The sequence below is a fragment of the Chiloscyllium plagiosum genome, chromosome 38, assembly GCF_004010195.1.
Source record: "Chiloscyllium plagiosum isolate BGI_BamShark_2017 chromosome 38, ASM401019v2, whole genome shotgun sequence".
Taxonomy (NCBI): domain Eukaryota; kingdom Metazoa; phylum Chordata; class Chondrichthyes; order Orectolobiformes; family Hemiscylliidae; genus Chiloscyllium; species Chiloscyllium plagiosum.
In genome coordinates this window covers 21,967,556-21,987,782 of record NC_057747.1, presented here as the reverse complement: position 1 = coordinate 21,987,782, position 20,227 = coordinate 21,967,556, and the positions used below count along the sequence as shown (strand labels likewise).

The following is a 20,227-nucleotide window of genomic DNA, read 5'->3' as shown; positions in this document are numbered from 1 at the left end:
AGGTGAATTGGCCATGCTAAATTGCCCGTAATGTTAGGTAAGGGGTAAATGTAGGGGTATGGGTTAGTTGCGCTTCGTCGGGGCGGTGTGGACTTGTTGGGCTGAAGGGCCTGTTTCCACACTGTAAGTAATCTAATCTAATCAATGTCTTATTCCTGATATGAGGAGAAAGTATCCCTGGGAGTGCATCGATATTTCCAGGGGCAGGAGGTAGTACATCAGAATTTCCAAGGGGTTACTCAGAGTATACCATTATTTCCACAGGGTCCCTGAGAGCTTTCACTGCTCCAGAACACAGACAGAAATTACAGTGAGCTCTGCAAAATTTCCTGATTATTCCTAATCACAAATGACAACAAAATTACAATGCATTATGACAACGTCAAGTACTCAAAACAAATACTCCATACTTACATGGTCCACTGTAACTTCTCATTCTTTATCGAGCTGTACAGAACCTACAGAAAAAAAAAGGTGAAAAGAATCGTGATAAATAATGAAGTTCTGATCAGTACCGAACGTGGAATCGCTTCAGTGCATTAACCTGATGCAGTTGCTCTCCTATCAGTCAGAGATTACAGCTCAAAGCATCACTCCAGGAATCAAGCAGCACATACTGACATCACAGTGCAGTACTAACAGAGGACTAAGTTCACCTGGATGCTACATTTAGGTGTAATGTTAAACTGGAAGTTATGACATGGGGAGACAATAGATTCATATTCAGGAAGAGTAAGATCAAAACCACCGAAGAGGTTTCTTTGTTTTTCATGCCAAACAATCTTGTGAATAGCTTGCAAAATGAGGGTTTAATTTCATCTCAAGTTTTCCTTGGAAATATTTAATTGCGCCTTTAAAAAAAGTGTACATGCGGGTATAAGGCAGGATCATATTGTTCCATTGTCCCACATTTCTGCTTCTAGAACTAGTGAACTTGTCCATTTATCACTCTACCCAAAGGAAAAGATCTTTTTAAAAGATGTTAAAAGGGTTTTTTCAAAATGCTATTTTAACAGATGGTTAACTTGATTCATGTGTTTTGGATTAGTGTCAGCTTGTTTGTATCAAAGGCACCAGCTATCTGACAAAATATCTCTCCTCCTCCAATTCCATTTCCCTACAACTCCCTCACCTTTGATGATCTGCATTGACCTTAATGGGGCTTTGCACGTAAATTAATCATTTGAAAACACAGGTGATTTCCTGGTGGTGGTTATTAAATGAAAAACTACGTTGGGTGATTTATGAAAAGAAACAACATTCAGCTGAGTGCAAGAGCACTCTGGACATTAAAAGAAAACTCAAAATATCACTCAACATTTCTCAAGATTCAGGCTTATTTTTCACTCCCAAAAGTTACCAGAAGCAGACAGGAAGGTCACAGACAAACTCAACATGTATATAATGTAAATTAAATCAAGGTGATTTTTGGTTAAGGTGTTAGAACATAGGTACAGGAGCACACCCTTAGCTCCTTAGGTTTGTGCCCCCAAAAGGAGGTAGGTTTTGATCGACTGAGGATGAAGTTGGGAAATGATACTGCACAAAATGCTTTTTGCTCATACTTGACTATTTAAGGAATGACAAAAAACAGCACAGTCCCTGGGAACTGCATGAGTGTGTTATATTTTTATTAAAAGGTTACCCGAGAAAAAGGTATTATCCTCAAAGTTATTCCCTCTCTGCGCCCCTATTGCTTCATATAAAAGTATCTTTATCTTTGTTATGGATTTAGTTCAAAACAAGTTCCCATTTGGTTTTCTTACAGATCCCTGGCCACCTCGATAACACTTTGTGGAATAGGTTCAAGCTCTTGTGATGGAGACTCTCACTGAGTAAACTGATGAGCCACTACTATGGTGTATGTACACATTGGCCAACCACCAGGGAGCAAGCTGTAGTTGTCTTTTCGAGCAAGATTTCCACTGAGGACCAGGTGGCACAGTGGATCAGGTTACTTCCACTTCATCTCTGACTTCAGATCAGTCATCGTCAGTGTGTGTGTGTAAAACATTTCCCTGTTTCTGTCACGTTCTTCGGCTGACATGAAGCAGTCACTCCCAATCTAACAGGGCAGTGTGTCACACCTAAATGCTCTCAAAATACAGCACAAAGAGACCTCAAACTGCCTTCTGTGTAACGCATCACACTTCACCCTGTTGGATCTATGTGGTGGAGAGTGACAATCAAAGAGGTCTCCCTGAGCTTGACTATTTATAGGAGAAAGTGAGGTCTGCAGATGCTGGAGATCAAAGTTGAAACTTTATTGCTGGAACACACTTCACCCTGTTGGATCTATGTGGTGGAGAGTGACAATCAAAGAGGTTTCCCTGAGCTTGACTATTTATAGCCACGTTACAAAATGTGTGTAAAATAGCAGCAATACACTGCAAAAAGTGACAATGGAAATTCTTCTCCACTAAAGGGATAGAGTCTAAGGAACTTTACCTGGTACTAAGTCTTTTCAAAATCATGAACCAATTAACCCAGCACTTGACGACTGGTGGATTGAAACCTGGGGACCCGGAACATTATACTGGTCGCTGGATTAATAGCCAAGCAGTAAGACTTCTGGAAAAACCCTTGTGTCTCACCCACTATTACACAAGACATGATGCAGCTCAGTCCTGGCTCGGTCACATGAGAAATATTTATTCCAAAATCACTGATGTCCTTCCAAAATTTCACAAATTGATCGGGATAATCCTCCACTGACTTCATCTATACTTATTGCTGCCTCGGAATGGTAGCCAATGATCCCTCCCACCCTGGTCATAACCTCTTCCATTGGGCAGAAAGCTTAAAACACACATACAAGAACAGGTTCTTCCCTGCTGTTATTAGACTTCTGAATGGACCTCTCAAATTTCAAATTTAAATGTTGGTCTCACTCTTCTCTGCAGCGCGAACACTGTATTCCTCACTCTGTTCTATCACCCAAATGCACTTTGTATGGTATGATCTGCCCGGACTGCATGCAAAATGAACTTTTCACTGTACCCAGGTACATGTGACAATAATAAATCACATCAAATCCAATCCTGGAGATTTTGCTGCAATTTGTTTGATTCCATATATGAAAATGCTACAGCAATCTCTGACAAACATCTTTTTCTTTTTATCATGCTTTCACATTCCTCATATCACCACCCTCCCTGTAACAGCACAGCCTTTGGCAAAGGCTGTTTTTAATAGTACCAAACATAACGCAGTTACCACATAGCATGCGGTCTAAAGTAATAAAGTCTTCAATATGTCACACACACTTCATCAGGCTCCCAGCTAGTTCAAAATTCCAGAAACATCCTGATTGCACTTTCCAAAAAGATCTGACCTATCATTAAGAGTCCCATTCACTGCAAACCCTGGTTCATAACTGCACTGTGCAGCTGTTTTGCTATTGTGAAGCAAGATGGTGTAACCACAATCTAGGTGAGTGAATAGGTTTTCAGAGGGAATTCAGTCCATCAAAATTGGTCTGCTGTTAAATGAGATCCTGGCAGATCAGTAACCTCTACCCCATCCACTCATCGTGGTCACACAGCCATGAATGTCCTTACCCAGCAGAAAGTGATAAATCGCCGCTTTTATATTCATCATAATGAATATTATGAGTGAGCATTGACTGATCATGGAAGCAAGTGCTATACCACAGTGCAAAGCAGGACAGGAATCAAGGAATGCCATTTTGGATGTAACGCTTCTATTTACAGTGCCTTAAACTAAACCAAAGTGCTTCATGCTGTGACTTACTTGACAACAAATTGACTGTTGGCAAATGTAGCAGTCACATCTAAGTTTTAGCACCACAATCATAGATACGTACAGTACAGAAATAGACTGTACAGTACAGAAATAGACTCTTCAGTCCAACTCGTCCATGCTGACCAGGTATACTAACCGAATCTAGTCAGTGGACAATGAGCTAATATCTTCTGGGTCACGAGTGAAATGTTGGCCCAGACATGAAAGATACGGAACAGGAGCTGGAGTAGGCCACTCAGTCACCTTAAATCTGCTCCACGATTCAATAAGATCAAGACTGATCTGCTTCCTCCATCTTCCTGCCGACCCTGATAACCTTTCACCCCTCTTGCCTATCATAAACCTGTCTATCTTGACCAAGGACTCTTGAGGAAGCGAGTTCCAAAGACTTAGGGCCTTCTCAAAGACGAAAACATTCTCTTCGTGGGTGACCCCTTAACTTTTTTTAAAGAGTGACCGCAAGTTCTGGATTCTCCCCCAACAGGACAAGACATGGAATTACACCTCACTTTTAAAAAGTAGCACCTGATACAGTATATTGCATATTTCATTCTAGCTGCTTAGATAATACGCCTGACCAACATTCAGCCATTTGATTTGATTATGGCTGATCTGTCGCTTAACTCCAACTTACTTTATTCTATGCCCCTTGACACCCTAGTATAACAATTTCCCAAATTTATTTCCCGTTAATTCTAGTGATTTAGTCATTCAATGCAATAATCTCAGACGAGAATTATGATGATCTGTTCTCTGGGTTTTCCCTCCCTTGTTAAGATAAGCTCCTCCCAGCACCATCACTGTGATGGTGAATACTATGTAAATCACTGACATATGGAAGGGGGCAAAGAACTAACGAACGAGAGTGTCAATTCACGAGTCTCCAGTTGACCATATGAAACATTGGTCACTGTCAACTCTGGAAAGTGACTGAAGCAGTGAGTACAAAAAGCTTGCTGAAACAGAGGAAGACTTGAGAAGGATCGTGTGATGCAGTGAGTTAATCCAACATAAAATCAGCTGCAGAAAGTGAAATCAAGAGGCGCAAAGAAAGACTGGATTAAGAAAAAGAGGAAAGGGACAGACAAGGAAAGTAAGTTGATGTAAAATTTGACTTTTTAAACTCTCCTAAAATAATCTGAGGTGGCACAATGGCTCACACTGCTGCCTCACAGCGCTAGGGTCCCAGATTCAATTCCAGCCTCAGACAACGGTCTGTGTGGAGTTTGCACATTCTCCCAGTGTCTGTGTAGGTTTCCTCTGGGTGCTCCAGTTTCCTCCCACACTCCAAAGATGTGTAGGTTAGGGTGAATTGACTGTGCTAAATCGCCCCACAATATCCCGGGATATGCAGGCTGGGTGAGTTAGCCATGAGAAATGTGTGGTGACGGGGAGAGGATGGGTCTGGGTGGAAAGCTCTTCAGAGGGTTGGTGTGGGCTCAATGGGCCAAATGGCCTGATTCCACACCAAGAATGTCATGATTCTAATTCACAGCTTGAGGAAATGAGTCCCCACGCTTATAGTGCTTATTACGTGTACTTATAATGAGAGGTGAACCGATCACCTTTCACATAATTGAAAGGTTAGTAACAAAAACAGAAATTGCTGGTGAAACTCAGCGGGTCTAGCAGCATCTACGGGAGAAAGCAGAGTTTTGAGATGAGCGACTCTTCATCAGAAATCCTTTTTATTTCAGATCTCCAGCATTCAGAGTTCCTTGTCTGATTATAAGGTTAGTGACTAGGTTGAACTTTCTGTGAGTGAAGGGGTGAGTAATTAATGTGCAAAGGCAGTGCAAATCACTGAAAAAGTTGCTCCCACTTTCACAAGACAAAAGGTGACGTGTCAAGATTAGAGTGGTGCTGGAAAAGCACAGGTCAAGCAGCATCCGAGAGGCAGGAAAATCAACATTTCGGGTAAAAGCCCTTCATCAGGAATTCCACTCTAATCTTGACTCTAATCTCCAGCATCCGCAGTACTCACTTCTACCTAGAAGGTGAAGTGTGCCTGGTAACTGAAATTCACAGGAATCACTTGATTGCTCTAAATTTTAGGTTAGATTAGATTAGCTTCCCTCCAGTGTGGAAACAGGCTTTTTGGCCCAACAAATCCACATCGACCCTCTGAAGATTAACCCACCCAGTCCCATTTGCCACTGACTAATGCACCTAACACTATGGGCAATTTAGCGTGGCCAATTCACCTGACCTGCACGTCTTTGGACTGTGGGAGGAAACCGGAGCACCTGGAAGAAACCCACGCAGACACGGGGAGAATGTGCAAACTCCACACAGACAGTCGCTCGAGGCTGGAATCGAATCTGGGTCCCGGGTGCTGTGAGGCTGCAGTGCTAACCACTGAGCCACCGTGCTGCAGAACAAATATTTGTGTTAATAATTGCTTCTCGTTTTCTGTGTCCACACAGAAAAGCAACAGGTTGTGATACAGTGGTTGTGTTCCTCTCTCTGGGATACCTCTGGGGTTCAAGTCCCACAGTTCCGTGGAGGTGTGTCAGAATATGTCTGAACAGGTTGATTAAAACTACTTTAACAAACACTTGGCTCAAAGGGGTCTTATGAAAAAGAAATCTTGTGGCACAGTGATAATGCCCCTATCCCTGGGCCAGAGATTCAAGTCTCAACTGCCCTAGAAGTGCATCATTACATTTCCAAATGGGTTTATTGATTTTTCTTTTAAAAGATGGATGCCAGACACTCCAACAAAATCTGCCTCATTACATTTGAATAACTCAAGTGGCTGTACTGCAACAGAACTATCAATTTAAGAAAGGGCTGTAGCGGTAGTGCCTCTACCTCTGAGCCAGGAGACCCAAGTTCAAGCCTCACTAGCCTAAGAGGTGGTGTAACAACATTTCTGAACCGGGTGGTTGGGAAATATATTCTTACTGATGAGGTGCACAGTATAACGCGAACAGAATACATCCAGCAGACAGTGAGCTGAATGAAAACTGAGGGTGAATCCTAGGGCTCAAATCACATTTACTGGGCGATTACGCTGTGTCTCTGTAAATTCAGGATGGTGTTAATGCAGTGTTCCAATCGCGGCTTGGAAGCACACTGGCCACAGAACCAGGCTTAGTGCAAACAGCAGGAAGGAGAAGAGCTGCAGTTCAGGAGCAACTTCAAGTGATGCACAGCCGCGGGTCCCAAGACTTTTGTACCCTCTCAATCTAATGCTGCATTGCAGCAAAAACAAACCTGGTGGGGGCTGATTTATTTGTACATTTCTGGGCACTGGGGCGCGTTCCCCCTCCCCTCTCCTCTCCTATCCCAACGCCCCTTCTGGCCGCTTCAACACCGTCGGTGTGTGAGAGAGGGGGTACGCACCATCTCAAATTCCCTCCCCTCTCCCAAATATCTGACTTTTGTGGGACCTTAATCCAATACATGCTCCAGATTTAAATAAAACCAGGGAAGTCCAACTCCTGCACGCACAGGAGAGAACATTATTCAATGGGATTAAGTTTCCTTGTTTAACAAAAAAAAACAAACCTCTCCTTTTGAAACAAAAAAAATTAAACAAACAAAAAAAAATTAACTTAAAAAAATTTGCAAATCCTGGTTCAATCAGCAATAAAACCATCCCGATGCTGCAAAGCTGACCAGATGTGATTTCCCCCTCCTCCCCTCTCTGTTTACGCCGGTTTTACCTTGTTTTTGTCTACGCCGGGATTTCGAAGGGATTTCGAGCGCTGTGGTGTTCGGTAGCGAGCGGCGTGTGCCCCGCAGTAATCCCGGTTATAGCGGGCTGATGCTGCCGTCCGGGGGCGCAGATTCTCGCTTGTGTGAACGCTGTTCAAGCCGATCATGTTCCCCTCTGGCAGCAGGTAGGGGTTGGTTTTTTTTTGGAAAATGTAGTTTTTCCCCTTCCTCCACCCCTCCCTCCCACACACACACACACACACGAGCAGTCTTAATTTTGTCAAATCACTGCAACACACACACAAAACACAGCAGAGCTGAATTACAGGCGCACACACACGGACCCAATCACTATCGCCTCTGGTTGGGGAGTGCTATAGAATTAGCATGCAATCCCAGGCTTTTGCCTCCTCCTCTTCACAGAAGCTTCTTTCTGTCCCCTTTCCCACCTCTGAGCCAAACAGCCCCCTTTGGAGAAATTGCTGTCACCTTATTCTCAACACTGACTGTACTACAGGATTCAGCTCTCTGCGCTCAATGTCACAACTAAATGCCAGCCGCTAATTAGCACCCTGAGCAATCCTCAGGGCTCAACAAGACAGATGGAAAAAAAAACATCTGGTTATCTACGTAGGTTGGGGTTTTATTTAAACACACACACACTGGCAGATTCACATGTGATGTTTTCATTTTTAATCATCATGATTAGCAGCACCCACATTCCTCACCACGTCCTGAGAGAAGGGCACATGCCAACTGCCCCGGGGGCTTGGAGTCAAAAGTTAAAAACTCAAAGGACTGCTGATGCTGTAAATCAGAAACAGAGATTGCTGGGAAAAGCTCAGCAGGTCTGGCGGCATCTGTGGAGCGAAATCAAGAATTAACACTTCGGATCAAGTGATCTGCTCAGAACGCCAACACAATTTACAAGGATGTTGCCAGGGTTGGAGAGTTTGAGCTACAGGGAGAGGCTGAACAGGCTGGGGCTGTTTTCCTGGAATGTCGGAGGCTGAGGGGTGACCTCATAAAAGTTTATAAAATCATGAGGGGCAGGGATAGGGCAAAAAGATAGAGCCTTTTCCCTGGGGTGGGGGAATCCAGAACAAGAGGGCATAGATTTTGGGCGAGAGAGGAAAGATATAAACGTGACCTCAGGGGCAGCTTTTTCATGCAGAGGGTGGTATGGGTATGGAATGAGCTGCCAGAGGATGTGGTGGACGCTGATACAATTACAATTTAAAAAGGCATCTGGGTGGGTATATGAATAGGAAGGGTTTAGAGGGAGTGGGCCAAGTGCTGGCAAATGGGACTAGGTTAATTTAGAATATCTGGTCAGCATGGACAAGTCTGTCTCTATGGCTCTATGACTGTACAGCCCAAAGGTTGTCAGATGCTGGCACCGTTGGTGCCCTTGACCCTGCCTGCCCCCCAGACTGGAACCAGTCTTTGATACTCTCTATAGTCCCAGGAATTTAGTCAGACTGCTCTCAGTGTGCAAAAACCAGTCAGGAACGCACAGAATCCATTTACAGCAAAGAAGGAGGCCATTCAGCCCATAATGCCTGCACTGCTTTGAACCCCAGTGCCAATCTCCTGCCTTTTCCCCATACCTCTGCAAGTCATTTCTATCCAAATAACCATCCAGTACCCTCTTGAATGTCTCAATTGAACCTGCCAGGCAGTGCATTCCAGACTCTAACTACCCTCGGTGTGAAAAAGATTTTTCTCACATCAGCCCTGCTTTGTTTGCACATCACTTTAAATTTTATCCTCCTTGCTCTTTTTTCATTTTGATTTATTATTGTCACGTACCTAGGTACAGTGAAAAGTTTTGTTTTGTGTGTAGTACAGGAAGATCATACCATACAAAGTGCATTAGGGTAATAGAACAGAGCAAGGAATAGAATGTTACAGCTGCGAGGAGGTTCACAAAGAGTGAGATCAACATTAAATTTAGGAGGTCCGTTCAGAAGTTTAATAACAGCAGGGAAGAAGCTATTCTTGAATCTGTTGGTGCATGTTTAAGCTTTTGTATTTTACCAGCAGGAATAGTTTCTCCCTCTCTATCCAGCCACCTCATCATTTTTAAATCTCTATCAGATCTCTACTCAGCCTTTTTCTCTCCAGTCACAATTTCTTCAATCTATCCTCATCAAGGAAGTTTCGTATTCTTTGAAGAATTCATGTAAATTGCTTCCCCACTCTCTCCAATACATTCACAAATTTCCTATAACGTGGTACCCACAACAGTACACAATACTCTAGCTGAAGTCTAACGTGTGTTGTATACAAATTCAGCATCATTTCCTTGCTCTTGTAATCTCTGCTCCTACTCATAAAGCCTGAAAACACTGTAGCTTTATTTACCGTTCTCCACCTATTCTGCTATCTTTAAAGATCTGAGCACATTCAAACCCCAGGTCCCTCTGTTACTGCATCCCCTTTAGAATCGGACCCCCATTTTATATCACCTTTTAATGTTCTTCTGTCCAAAATTCTTCACCTCACACATATCTGCATTGAACCTCACCTACCACCCATCCCCCACTCCACCGACTTATCACTGTCCTTTTGGAGTTCCACACTGTCATCCTCAACTTGAATAAGAAACCGAGTGTGGTGTACACAGTACCAGGTTCTGCACACTCTGGGGAGAAAGTGAGGACTGCAGATGCCGGAGATCAGAGCTGAAAATGTGTTGCCGGAAAAGCGCAGCAGGTCAGGCAGCATCCAAGGAACAGGAGAATCGACGTTTCGGGAAGAAGGGCTTATGCCCGAAATGTCGATTCTCCTGTTCCTTGGATGCTGCCTGACCTGCTGCGCTTTTCCGGCAACACATTTTCAGCTCTGCACACTCTGCTCTAGTATACTTTCTATACTAGACCAAATACAGCCAACGAGGGACACTGAACACAAAACTGAGCACCCTTTATTTCAGAACATCTTATCCAGTGTTTCAGTCCTGGAACCTTTTGAAATATTAACTCTGTTTCTCTCTCCCCAGACAGGTGCCTGACTTGCTCATTATTTCCAGCCTTTGTCCATTCAGATTACTGAATGTCCACTCCCTCCACCACCAATGCCCCAGATCAGCAATGTGTACCATCTACAGCAACTCACTAAGTCTCCTCCAACAGCACTTTCCAAACCCACTACCTCTACCACTTGGAGGGGCAAGGCCAGCAGATAAGGGCTTTTGCCCGAAACGTCGATTTCGAAGCTCCTTGGATGCTGCCTGAACTGCTGTGCTCTTCCAGCACCCCAATCCAGATACACGGGAACACCCACCAGCTGCAAGTTCCTCTCTAAGTCACATACCATCCGGACTTGGAAGTATATCGCTGTTCCTTTAGTGTGCAGGGACAAAATGTAAGAACTCCCTTCTTAACAGATCTTTGGGTGACTCTGCACCCGGGTTGTAGTGGATCATCGCAGTAGCTCACCACTTTTCTCCAGGGCAATTAGGGATGGGCAATAAATGCTGATCTTGCCAGTGATGCCCAAGAACAAATAAGTAAAATTTTCAAAAATCTGATTTCCAACATCTTCTGTAGTATCCTGCTTTTCTGCATGTCATTCAGGTACATTGTATTCTGACCATACTCATTACATGTACATTGTAGGACACAACACACTTATCCTTCCAAAATAAAATATTGCAACTGCTCTGAGTACAAAGTGATTGCATTTTCCTATGCCACTATCGCCTCCAAGCTAATAGAAGAAACCTGGTTCAAATCTACAAATTTTACAGCACAAAGTGAGGCCATTCAGCCCATGTGTCTGTCCTGGCCAAATTGACGTGATCTAGCCTAATCCCACATCCAGCTCCTAGTCCATAGCCCTATAGCATTTCAACTGCACATCAAAGTACTTTCTATATATGATGTAGGTTTCTGCCATCATTTGAAACAGGCTTCCACCATCCACTGGATGAAGTAAACCATCAAATCTACTCTAATTATTCCAATCTTTAAAACTACGTGCCCAGTTATTGACATCTCTAGTAAAGAAATATGCCCTTCCCATTCACATTGCCTGGATTTTTCACCTGTGTCTGGCTATCTCTGGTTATGTGTAAATATAGACCAGGATTCCAAGAGATCTCCTTAACTCTCAAATAGTGCATCAGGATTTCTAACATTCACTTAAGTATGCAGGTTCTTGGTTCAACCTTTCATCTAAAAGCCTGCACCCTCTGACAATGCAGCAGTCCCTCAGTAACACACTAGAGTATGAGTCTGCAACACAATTTCTTCACTCCAGGACAGAATGCTAACACTGAACAAGCACCCATCGGAACTGCAGAGTTTCTTTGCTCAAAATCAGGGTTGCATTCCTGAAAATCGTGATCTTAAGTGAAAAGACTTTAAGTGAAGCATAAATTCCCATTAGAATCAATGTTAAAGCCAGAGTTAGGTTCCTTCCTTGACAAAGAAAAAAATTAAAACATCAGTACCCTCTAAGTTGAAATATAGGATTTTGTATGTCTAAATTCTTACATTGTGACAGAACAGAACTTAAAATAAATTTTAAAAATAACAGTATAAAACAAATAACATTTTACAGTAGTTATAGTACCTTCCACAGTGGACCCTCTAAATGTGGAAATGGGGCTGGGGGGACTTTGTTTATCAGTTTGCCTGGGCGGGGGGGGGTCATCAGTGTTTCCTGACCCCATCATGACAGCTACCTGGTGGGGTCTTTTTGTTTCGGATGTGTGTCACCTTCTTTGTGGCTGCCACTCCTCCCAGGCTGCCACTCCTCCTCAGCACCTGCTGAGTGGGACTTATCCTCATTTCTCAGGGCCCCTCCATTTGCCATTACCTCAGCCAGTTTGGGAGGGAGGGGGTTTGGTAGTGTTCAGTGGAGCCCTCAGGCCTGTAGGGAAGGGATGAGGTGTCTGGTCAGGAGGGGCAACTCCGTCATGTATGAGGGCTAGTACTGACTGCTCCCAGGGTGGTGGGGGAATGGTTTCACGTGGTGGGGATGGAAAGCAGTTCCGGTGGGCAGTCTGGATTTCAGACAACAATGTGGAGCCGACAGTGGTCTTAAGTCAGAGAGAGGGAAAGGTCACAGCAAAGATGGTGCCAGTCAGGTCAAGTAATGTAAGCAACGTTACAGCAAATATCGTGTTGCCCATTGGGATTTCCAGTCCTAATAACTTAACACCCTTAAGCTAGAACAACACCTAACAGGACAAATCTGTAAGTGGAGAAGCTGAACTTGTAACACACCACCTCCAAATCAACTAGGCCCCTGAAGCTATAAACTGGATCACAAAATTCACAGCTTAGCCTGTGGAGTTTAGACATCAAATGCTACCTTGATTTGGGTCTCAGAGGTCAGATAGGGAATTTTTAAGCTTCTCTCCAAAGTTTGAACTATTGTAAATAAGGGAACATAAATGACAATGGCAAAGGTTGGGCATTAATCACTAAAAGGGAGTGATCTTGATTGATAGAATGTACCGCGTGATCTAAAAACTATTCAATCAAGCCTTTAAAGAAATGGTAATGAGGATAGGGGTGCCTGAACAGAGTTAGCCTATTGAAAGTTAAGTCATGACAACATCAATGTACCATGATATACCAAGACTGTGAATCGTAGGTAGTTATTGGAATGTGATTTAATTTTTAAAAATGAATTTTGCTGATGTTTCTATAGTGCATACATTAGCAATACTCTGAACTACAATAGGAAAGGGAGCATCAAATTGAAAGCATGGACTTCAAGAGGTGAGCTTAATTATTTTACGAATATTAAATCTCCTGATCATTGTAGCTAGGGAAACATTTGCTGCACTTTGTTCTTTGCTGTGGTTTTGTTGAGAGAAAGGCATTTGCTGGAACTTAAGCGAAGTATTTTGTTTTGTCAAGCATCGAGAGAAAAGAACAACCAGCCCCACCTTCCCCCCTACCAGTTTGTTCACAGGTCTGTGCTGTGAATCTGCGATTCAACTTTATTTGTAAGGTCGGTTCGGAAATGAGCGCATCAGAAAATAATCAAGCATCCCAGGGCTGCCTGCTGAGTTTAACGCTTGTGAACTCATGTATGAAATAGGAAGTGACTGCATATGGTGAAAATCAGCAATGTCTGATTAGATATCAGTTAAAATAGGACTTTTCAAAGTGGAACCCATGGATTCAGGATCCGCACTGGAACCCAGGGAGTGCTGTGTAGTTACCAGATTTCCGTTAGCTAAGGAACATGATTCTCCATCTATACTTTCTAGATATTACATGAAAGCTCTTGGGAAGATGGTGGTGTAGCGTATTATCACCAGACTAGTAACCCAGAGACCCAGGCTACTTCTTTGGGGATACAGATTCAAATCCCATTGCAGCACTGAGTTAAATCAATAAATCTGGCCTTTAAATTATCTTTCATTACTGTTCAAAAACAAAACCCATTATGTTTCATTGAAATCTGCCATATTTACCTAGTCTGGTGTACATGTGACTCCAGGTTTACAGCAGCACAGTCAACTCATAACTGCAATAGCCAAGCAAACCACTGATTGTGACAGTTAAAGGATGGGCAACAAAATTGATCGCCTTGCTAGCAATGCCCCACATTTGATCAAGGAGAGAAGACAATATCTGTGGGAGTACTCCAATGTTCTAAGGATATCCACTAAAATAGATTAGGTACAAAAATAGAGAAATATAGTTAAAAAAAACTAAAAGTTCTATATGACGGTTCTTCATAGGAAAATAAATAAAGTTAAAAGATAACCATTACAGCCTACAGTTGGTTCACGCTATGGGCTTTCCATACATGGTCTTGTTCTCCCTGGTGCTGGGCTGACCCCCAACTGAGCTTGCACAGGAGACATGGAAATATACACGCCTGTATGGAAGGGAGTGAATATTTGCAGACTATCCCTGGCAGCCCGTCTACATTTACAAGAGATCGTCTACATTTACAAGAGTTCCTCGGGAATGTGTCTGTAGTTGTAGGAAGTGTGTCAACAGCTTCAGGGCTCTCTGGGAGTCAGTCCATTCTTGGGGTTAGTGTTTCACATGGGGGAGTTTGAAAGTAATCATCATAGATAACTTCCTTCCATTGTTTATGACTGTGAAACAGAAGGAAACACCTTTCCATTTTCCAAATATGGAAGGCAGTGGCCCATCAGTGTTAGAATTGGAGGTGGGTGGACTAGGACCTAGAGCACGGTGGTCCTGGCCTGGGGACCTGGAGCTGGGTGGTCCAGTGGACTGGGGGCCTGGAGCTGGGCGGTCCCGTGGACTGGGAGCCTGGAGATGGGCGGCCTCCACACTGGACCTCTGTGGCCTGGGGGCCTGGAGCGGTCAGTCTGTTCCAGATGGCTAACAATTTCAATTGGGGTCAGCCCAGCACCAGGGAGAGTGAGACCACATTTGGAAAGCTCCTAGCGTGGACTGACTGCAGACCATAGAAAGACTGCAATGATTATCTTTTAACTTTAGTTATTTTCCTATGAAAAACAGTCATGTGGAACCTTTAGCTTTTTTCTTTATTTCTCTATTTTTGTACCTTATCTACTTTAGTACTGAAGATTCAGAACTAGATACTTCATACCCTAAGATGGCACTGTGCATGGTGACATTATATACTTCTCACTGTACTGCACTTTAGTACTTGAGTACACATGACAATTATTCTAATTCTAAGAATGAAGCTGCATGTTTGTGTATGTACCATCACCTCACCCCAAACAAAAAGACTTCTCTGGGGAAAAGCTACCCAGTCAGCAGGGAGCAGGAGAGGAAGAGGGTGCACAGTTAAATGACACACTATCAGCAAGCAAAGGCATAAACACAAAAATTCAAAGTCTCCAGAGATATAACTCATCCCTCAGGTACATTCAGACCCAGAGGAATCGCTCTCCATTGCAAGTATCCGTATACTGTAAGCCCTAATCCTGACTGTCCACAACAGAAAATTATAGTCTTACCCACTCCCAACAGACAGAAGACCCTTAGATAGTACAGTTTTGACAAAGCCTCCTCCAATCAGAAGAAAGAGGATTCACCCGTTGGGGGGAAAGGGCTGCTATTGTCAGCTTTTGTCCTTCCCACCATCAACTACTCCTTTGCCTGTTACTTTCTCTCCTTTTGGGCTCCATTTCCAACTACCTCCTCCCCAGCCCCTGTCATCACCACCTTTTCCTAGCTACTGTCAGTTCTGAAGAAGGGTCACTCGACCCAAAGTATTAACACTGCTTTCTCTCCACACACCTGCAGAGTTTCTCCAGTTTTTTTCTCATTTCCATTTCAGATTTCCAGCAACCAACGTTCTCTGTTGCGTAGTATGGTACAGGCATGTGAGGCTCACTCTGTAATTTCCTCCAGTTAAATCTCTACAGACTCAAAAAGCACATTCTGAAAGGCTGTTTGAACATTAATCCTCGCTGCATGTGAGTGGGAATGAAATAGTGGGCATTAGTATGCTGTTGTTCTCTGCAGTGGACAGTGTGAATCACAAAGGTTGTGTCAGTTGCCTGGTTGCCACTGCTCAAGGACATCTGCTCAGAGTGTGGGAAAAATTGTTGAGTCCATTTGGAGATTAATGACATAAGTAGGACCAAGGAGGAGGTTCTGTTTAGAGAGAGTATAAATCTCTCGGGTCAAAGCAAGACTGCAAAGGTAACAACATCAAGGTTACAAACAGAGCCATGAGCTAATGTGGGGTGGGGGCATGGTTTTATGGTATTATCGCTGGACTGTTAATTGAGAGAGCTGAAAATGTGTTGCTGGAAAAGCGCAGCTAGTCAGGCAGCATCCAAGGAGCAGGAGAATCGACGTTTCGGGCATGAGCCCTTCTTCAGGAATCGTGCTCCTCCTGTTCCTTCTCCTTCTCCTGTTCCCTGGATGCTGCCTGACCTGCTGCGCTTTTCCAGCAACACATTTTCAGCTCTGATCTCCAGCATCTGCAGACCTCACTTTCTCCTGTTAATTGAGAGACCCAGATAAATGCCTGGGGAATTCAATTTAAAAAACTGGAAGTAAGAGTGTAATGATGATCTCATGAAACCATTGTTGATTGTCAGAAAAACCCATCTGGTTCACTAATGTCCTTTAGGGAAGGAAACTGCCATCCTTACCTGGTCTGGCCTACATGTGACTCCAGACCCACAGCAATGTGGATGACTCTTTACTGCCCTCTGGGCAATAAATGCTGCCTACTGTCCTCACCCCGTGAACGAATAAAGAGAAAGTAAAGAAAATATGATCGGGGAGTTGAATGTGTCCTTCAATGTTTGGGTGGGAGAAAGAGATTTTGATTCAAAGGGAACTGGTGCCAGTTCAGGGGAAAGTGGAAGCTATGCAGCTGGAGAAGTCTTCACCTGGCTTACTGGATCGATTCTCCTGCTCCTTTGGATGCTGCCTGAACTGCTGTGCTTTTCCAGCACCACACTCCCGACTTACACTGGATGTGGCCTACATTGGTAAATTGTATTTATTCCTGATGAAGGGCTTTTGCCCGAAACGTCGATTTCGAAGCTCCTTGGATGCTGCCTGTGTGCTCTTCCAGCACCACTATTCCAGAATCTGGTTTCCAGCATCTGCAGTCATTGTTTTTACCAAATTGTATATCCAGGCCATCAAAAGGGCTCCAAACTACAAAATGGGGAGGAGGGTGTAGGGTGTTCACATGAGAGGAGATTTGGAAGAAATAAAAGGGCAAGGCAATAGCACATAATGATAACCAGACAGACAGGAAGGGACAAGCAAATGTAAAAATGCAGCAGCATGTAAAGTCAGTGTAGAGAAAAACATTCAAAAGACAAAACTGAAGGCTCTTTGCCTGAAGGCACGCAGCATTTATAACAAGATGGATAAATTTACACAATAAAAGGGCATGACAATGATAATGGAGACATAGTTGCAAAGTGACCAGCAGTGGGAGACATAAGGAAAACCACTTAACACCCAGATTCTGGATCAGTGGTGCTGGAAGAGCACAGCAATTCAGGCAGCATCCGAGGAGCTTCGAAATCAGGAGGCTGGTGGGTGCCTGACACTCACTGCCCAGTTTAGTAGTTGAAGTAGAAACTCTGGATCTGTAACCTGGATCTGCACCTAAACCCGCAAGGTTCTGGAGCAAGTTTTGATACGTGGGATTAGAATATGCAGCCAGCTTTTCCCTTTCTCCTTTTCAGCTGATGTATCCATGATGGGTTGATTGGCCTCTATCCGTATCATAATTTTTCCACAGCTTTTTTTTGTGTATGTAAATCCACAGAAAGAGGGAAAAATTACAAGTCGAGAAAAAGGAATAGATTTCAGAAAATGAAACTGATGAATTAATAATGGGCTTTGGATAATGACTTTCAACGAGGCTGTGGGCTTGTGGCGCAGTGGTAGCGCGTCTGACTCCAGATCAGAATATTGCATGCTCAAATCATGTCCGGCTCGCTAAAGCTCAATGTCTTTCTGGGTGGCATGGTGGCTCAGTGGTTAGCATTGCTGCCTCACAGCACCAGGAACCCAGGTTCAATTCCAGCCTTGGGTGACTGCCTGTGTGGAGTTTGTACTTTCTCCCCATGTCTGCGTGGGTTTCTTCCGGGTGCTCCGTTTCCTCCCGCAGTCCAAAGATGTGCGGGTCAGGTGAATTGGCCATGGTAAATTGCCCATAGTGTTAGGTGCATTAGTCAGAGGGAAATGGGTCTGGGTGAGTTACACTTCAGAGAGTTGGTGTGGACTTGTTGGGCCAAAGGGCCTGTTCCACACTGTAGGGAATCTAATCTAATTACTTTTGTTGTCTCCAGTGTTCTCATGGAGATATTACAATGCAGGAGGAGGTCATTCAGCCTATCATATCTGCACCATGCCTTTACAGTCATGATTCACAAATATCCCATGAACAGCAGAAAATCAGAACGTAAAACAGAATCATTAGAGGGTTGGGCATAAAAACATCAATACCTTCAAGGAGAGGAGCCAAAGGGAAAGAAATAATAGAGTCAGAGGTGTACAGCACGGAAACAGACCCTTTCGGTCCAACCCGTCCATGCCGACCAGATATCCCAACCCAATCTGGTCCCACCTGCCAGCACCTGGCCGATATCCCTCCAAACCCTTCCTATTCATATACCCATCCAAATGCCTCTTAAATGTTGCAATTGTACCAGCCTCCACCACTTACTGTGGCTGCTCTATGATCAGAATAAAATTAAGATCTGTATTGCCTAAAGCAGGCTTTGGTGTGGCTGCAGAATGATTCTCTCTGATCCACTTGTGGGTTTGTGCATCAATCCTGAGGGTTGCAGTGACCCCAAACCCATGAATGAAGGGTAACAGGTAGATTATGGTTGATGGTCCTCCAGCCACTGGAGGCAGTGCCACCAAATCTGAAGACCAACGAATCCTCTGGGCCACAGCTGCCAATTTGTGCAGGCCAATAAGAAACAGTTTTGCAATACATATATTTGCATCAATATCCCAACATCCTTTGAAATGGAGTTTGTTTCCTTTCTGCAGTATGATTCCTGATGTTATGTAGACAAAACTAGCAGGATTCCAGAAAATAACAAATAAGATTGTGTATTAGTAGCATCTGAGCTGAAAATGTGTTGCTGGAAAAGCGCAGCAGATCAGGCAGCATCCAGGGAACAGGAGAATTGACGTTTCGGGCATAAGCCCTTCTTCAGGAAGGGCTATTAGTAGCATCTGCAGAGGATAGAACCTCCACCAGGACATGGAGACAATTTCCTTCTCTTGAAATACAAAATTGCTATTTCTGACATCTATCTGATGAACAGACAGAACTTCAGTATCATGTCTTATCATGAAAACAGTATTCCCTCAGCCCTACACCTGAGTCTTAGCCAAACTAATGTCACAAGTCCCAGAGAAGAACCTGAAGGCTCAAAATCCTAGTTCAGCAACTTAATGACCCAGCAACTATTAATTTACCTCTAGATATTTTCCCCCCACTGTACACACCTTCAAGGTGTGTGCACGGCAACAGCATCCGTATGTGGATGTCAATGTGAAAGCACTCTGAATGGTGTCCAGCATCTCCAGATAGCTGTGGGGCCATGCAGATGCTCAGGTTACAGGGAACGTTGCTCAGCAATACTGCCCATTGTCGCTGGCAGTCTTTGGCATTCAGGACAGCAGCACCTTGCAAAGCTCTATCTATTGCATGTGATATCATTTCAAGGGGTTTGCTCAGTTGGCAGGACGGCTGATTTGCAATGCAAAATGATGCCAATGGCATGACTTCAGTTCCCGCATCAACCGTGACCGTGAAGGACTCTCCTTCTCAACCTCTCCAGCTTCCTCTGGCAGCTCATTCCATACACGTACCACCCTCTGCGTGAAAAAGTTGCCCCTTAGGTCTCTTTTATATCTCTCCCCTCTCACCCTAAACCTATGCCCTCTAGTTCTGGACTCCCCAATCTCAGGGAAAAGACTTTACCTATTTATCCTATCGATGCTCCTCATAATTTCGTAGACCTCTATAAGGTCACCCCTCAGCCTCCGGTGCTCCAGGGAAAACAGCCCCAGCTGTTCAGCCTCTCCCTGTAGCTCAGATCCTCCAACTCTGGCAATATCCTTGTAAATCTTTTCTGAACCCTTTCAAGTTTCACAACATCTTTCCGATAGGAAGGAGACCAGAATTGCAAGCAATATTCCAACAGTGGCCTATCCAATGTCCTGTACTCAATACTCTGACCAATAAAGGAAAGCATACCAAATGCCTTCTTCACTATCCTATCTACCTGTGATTCCACTTTCAAGGAGCTATGAACCTGCACTCCAAGGTCTCTTTGTTCAGCAACACTCCTTAGGACCTTACCATTAAG

General features: G+C 43.9%; 1 protein-coding gene across 1 annotated transcript in view; it reads right to left on the bottom strand.

Annotated features, from left to right (window-relative positions):
* LOC122541902 (PH and SEC7 domain-containing protein 1-like) overlaps positions 1–20,227 on the bottom strand; it is a 169,900-nt gene that overhangs the window by 37,312 nt on the left and 112,361 nt on the right. The window contains 4 exon segments of the mRNA XM_043679086.1: positions 415–458; positions 2,389–2,422; positions 3,459–3,514; positions 14,043–14,051. Of these exon segments, the coding sequence (XP_043535021.1) occupies positions 415–458; positions 2,389–2,422; positions 3,459–3,514; positions 14,043–14,051 (143 nt within the window).